Below are 4,168 nucleotides of genomic sequence, written 5' to 3'. Positions count from 1 at the left end.
AATGGCCATAAAATTCAAAATGGCCGACTTCCTGTTGACTTTAGGCTATGGGTTCTTGAGGCTTTTTTGTGCGTCTTGATACGATACATGTCCCCAGAAAATTTCGTACATGTAGGTTGAACGTGAACGAGGGGCTAATCATTTCCAATTTTCAAGGTGGCGCTAGCGAGTCATTTTGCCACGCCCATGTGCGAAACTTGTAGAATACGAAATTTTTCACCGGTTCTGACATGTTTGCAAATTTTGGTGAGTTTTCGAGTATGTTTAGGCCATGTCATTTGGGCCTACTTTGCAGAAAAAAAAAAAAAAAAAAAAAAAAAAAAAAAAAAAAAAAAAAAAAAAAAAAATATAATCCGAGCAGATTCAATAGGGACCTCGCACGGTCGTGCTCGGGCCCTAATAAATAGTTTTTAATTCATATTCAAATGTGAATTGCAGAACAGAAACGTCATAATTCAGCAGGAGCTGACAGCCAACCACTCAACTCACTGTAATTACAAGCTCAGGAGTGTGTGTGGATGCTTTGTTCACCACCCTCTCTGCTTTCAGTGACCCAGAAACTCACTGTGAGCTAGTTTGCTTGACATGAATAATTACTCTATGGAGATATAATGGCTTCAAAAGGTGCAATAAACAAATGCCATAAAACCTAGAGATATATGAGGCCACCACATGGCAAAAAAAATGTTAGCAGAAATGAAGCATTTTGCTCTTTTAGAATTGTCACCCTATACTGACATTTCCATCTATAACAGCCATATTGCCAATGTCATCTAAAGGTACTGGTATGCAAGAATAAGCAGCTGGCATTCAGGAAACACCAATATTAGCTGAGTAGAGTGGTATTGCTTATAATATACTGCTCTATGGTCTGTGTGGGTGGTCAGTACTATATGTCCACTGACGTTGATGTTTACTAGTGCTTATGCTCACGTGTAAAGCAACCTCTAGATAAATTAAGAGGCTGAAGAAAGTAAGACTGATAAACCTAATGCTGAGACTGGAACATAGTTCCTGACTCCATTACAGGAAAAGTCATTTTCAACATGTTGCCTGCAGTGGGGAACATAATATGAAAGCCATCCCGGACAACATAATGATTGATTACCATTGATTGTCATTGATTACATACTGGGTCAACTCAAAAGGAATGAAAGATTTGAATCAATGTATGAGTGTTTCAATATGTGAGATGTAAACAGTTAATCATTATTAATACATTATTAAATATTATTAATAGTAAAATGGATTAATATTATCAAGTCTATCATTTCTGAAGTTGATTTAAACATGTGCACAGTCTTTGACAAGAGGATCAGCTCTCTCTCTGTGGGGTGTGCACACCAATTCTTAAGGTAGCTGTATGTTAAGCAGCTGCTTGCAACAGCAATAGAAGTGAGAACTTGAGCATGTGTGGCAGCTCTAGGGCTTCTTTTACTATGGAATAGGATTTATGTAGTGAATTGGTAAAGTAGAAGTAGTTAAATGTACCAAATAAATGTGACTGGAGTAAAGCTAAGCAGCAAGTCTTTTTTCATTTTATGTTGATCCATAAGTTGATCCTTAACAGACTTCAGCTACAATCCAATGTTCTAGTACAATCAACAAGGAATACAATTTAATCCAGTACAGAGTTTGGATTACTACAGGATCTACAATTTTTCAAATAATGAGAAGCAGAATTATAAAGACCATTTAACACAATTACTAGCTGGGACAAGTCCAATATCTTGCTGAGGCTAGGTTGAATACACTTGTCAGATTCATTTAACTCAAGTTTGAGCTCATCAGCAAGCTGAAACAGTTCAAATGAGATGCTTAAATAGCCACTAAAGTGCAGTCATTACCTCTTCGTTTATGTTTAGTCCTCTCCCTTTATGGTGTGTCCTGTCATCTCGGTGCAGTTTCATATCATAGCCCTCGGCCTGGTGGAACACTTGGTCATACATGAAGACTTCTGGGGCCTACCAATGGAGAGGCAGCGAACAGGTGTTTATCATTCAAAGCCTGGCTTGAGCCAAAAGGGGATGTTTTTTTTTTCTTTTTACACTTTGGGCAAGGTGCGGGAGGTAGAGGTAGACCTGAAGGCAGCAATCACAGTGATCTCTTCTCAAAAGTGGTTGAAATAAGTTGCAGTGGCTTTCTCTTGATAATAGAAGACAGTTACACTGGTACCAGTTTCTATTCAAATGAATTAATTTTAAATATCTTGTTTATTTACAAGAGTTTTGCATAACTCTAATCATATTTATTATCTTGGAAGCAATAACAATCTTTTTTTTCATGTTCAAAAACTACACTAGAAATAGGGAAAAAAAGCATTTAGGGTTAAGGCTCGTAGAGACTGGAACAATATACCAATTTTCTTGACATCTTTGAAGTATCTAGGTTCATTTAAGAATGCTCTTATCATTCACCTTACAACAGACTGCTCCTGTTAACTATTGTTACTTACTGTTTTACTATTAGTGTGGTGTGTATTGGTGTCTAGAGTTTGTGGCATGTGCAAGGCACATGTTTTTTGTATTCTTGAAATGTTTACTATTGTGTGTTTGATGTTTGCTGTATATATTGTGTATTTTTATATTATTGTGTGTTTTTGGTCAGGACCCCCTCGAAAACGAGATGGTACATCTCAAGGGGTTTTTATCCTGGAAATAAATAAATTTCTCACAAGTAAGTTACAACAAAACCAACAGCACAGTGGTGAATCAGTCACCAGTGGTATTTCTACGAATCATTTAAAAGAGATCCTCACATGGCAACAGAGTAATGTCACTGTTGGACAGAGGTTTCTTTTGTGGCTTCATGATCTTTTCGTGTATTTCTATAACTAAGAGGTATGAATCAGACGTGTCATTCCCTCCTAGACAGTTTATGTTTCTTATTTACTAACTTGACTTACAACTGGGTTTGCTGTGGAGGAAAATATCTGCAAATCATTATCTAATGCATGTGAGAAAAGCTGTCAGTGAGATACAATATAATCTAGTATGCTGTATAATCTGAGGACAGAGTTGTCTCTAAGATAACGTTACATTTGAATAATATTCCCTGACTTCCACTCATACATAAGCTGTGTTGAGAAGGTTATTTTGGAAATGTAACAGGTTACTGATTACAAGTTATGCTATTTAAAATGTAATAGTAGTGTAACTATTTCAATTACTTTATCAGAGTGTTACATTTACATATAATTACTTTTCCAAATTTCTAATGCATGTTTTCAACTGTTAGCCATTTCCAAAAGACAGCTTGAGAGGCAGTGTAACTGGCAGATGGATGGCTGTAAAATCAAACATGAGAACAAGTCAAAAGCATCAGAATAGCATCAAACTTTACTTAATGGCAAAGGAAGGAAGACATTGTGCACATGAAAAACATGCAAGCAACAAAATGAATATTATTCAACATATTGCAGCAGGGCAACTGATTACCGTAAACGTTACAATTATTTTGTAATTAGGCTACATACATGTAACTAGTTAATGTTACTCCCCAATGAGGCATATTTTCTGTTGTGATATTGTCACAGTATAAGAAGGAATCTAACGTTAAACATAATGTAACCTGTTACATTAGCAATGAGATTATCTTAGCAAAGCTTTCAACAACTCGTCACCTTTGAGTCTCTGTTAAAGAAGGACATTTCTTTCGGTTCCTTCCGTCGCGCTGGGATGTAACTGAATGACGACAAGGTAGAAAGTGGTTTGGTTTGTGCCTCGAGTGATACGTCCATCTTCTCGGCTTTAAAAAATCAGTCAATAAAGGTAATAAAAGGTATTAAAGCTGCAAGCAGCGTTGGGCGGGCCCTCGCACTTGTAGCGCGTCCGCGCGTGAGCCGGCCGAGTTGCATATTCTGGAGCTCTGCCGGTGCGGCTGTGAATTTCCTACGCGGTTCCGACGCCGCATGAAGGTGTTATATGTCACTTCCTGTGTCCCCTACAGCACACATTTCATCGTTACTGTGTGTTAGAGCATGGGAGAACAGTGGATACTTTTAATACAGCCCACACCCCTAATACTGTGTAACTATAACAAGTAGAGAACAGAAGAAAAAGATGTTCTTTCTTTACAACTGTCTGCATAGCTTATTCATATTGTGTAATGAATGAAAATAAATAGGCCTACTAGGCTCCTCTCTACTTTGACATTTAAGATTAGCTTG

At 37.3% G+C, this 4,168-nt stretch overlaps 1 protein-coding gene across 1 annotated transcript in view; it reads right to left on the bottom strand.

Moving 5' to 3' along the window:
* Window positions 1-4,168, bottom strand: part of lg09h5orf49 (linkage group 09 C5orf49 homolog) — a 6,881-nt gene that overhangs the window by 2,059 nt on the left and 654 nt on the right. Inside the window, exons 2-3 of the mRNA XM_046058968.1 lie at window positions 3,623-3,783; window positions 1,848-1,964 (exon numbers count right to left, since the gene is read on the bottom strand). Coding sequence (XP_045914924.1) covers window positions 1,848-1,964; window positions 3,623-3,739 — 234 coding nt within the window. The 5' untranslated portion in view covers window positions 3,740-3,783. The remainder of the gene's footprint in view (window positions 1-1,847; window positions 1,965-3,622; window positions 3,784-4,168) is intronic.

This window comes from Micropterus dolomieu, linkage group LG09, assembly GCF_021292245.1.
Source record: "Micropterus dolomieu isolate WLL.071019.BEF.003 ecotype Adirondacks linkage group LG09, ASM2129224v1, whole genome shotgun sequence".
Taxonomy (NCBI): Eukaryota; Metazoa; Chordata; class Actinopteri; order Centrarchiformes; family Centrarchidae; genus Micropterus; species Micropterus dolomieu.
The sequence above is the reverse complement of the archived record's forward strand: the minus strand, read 5'-3'. Positions and strand labels throughout refer to the sequence as shown.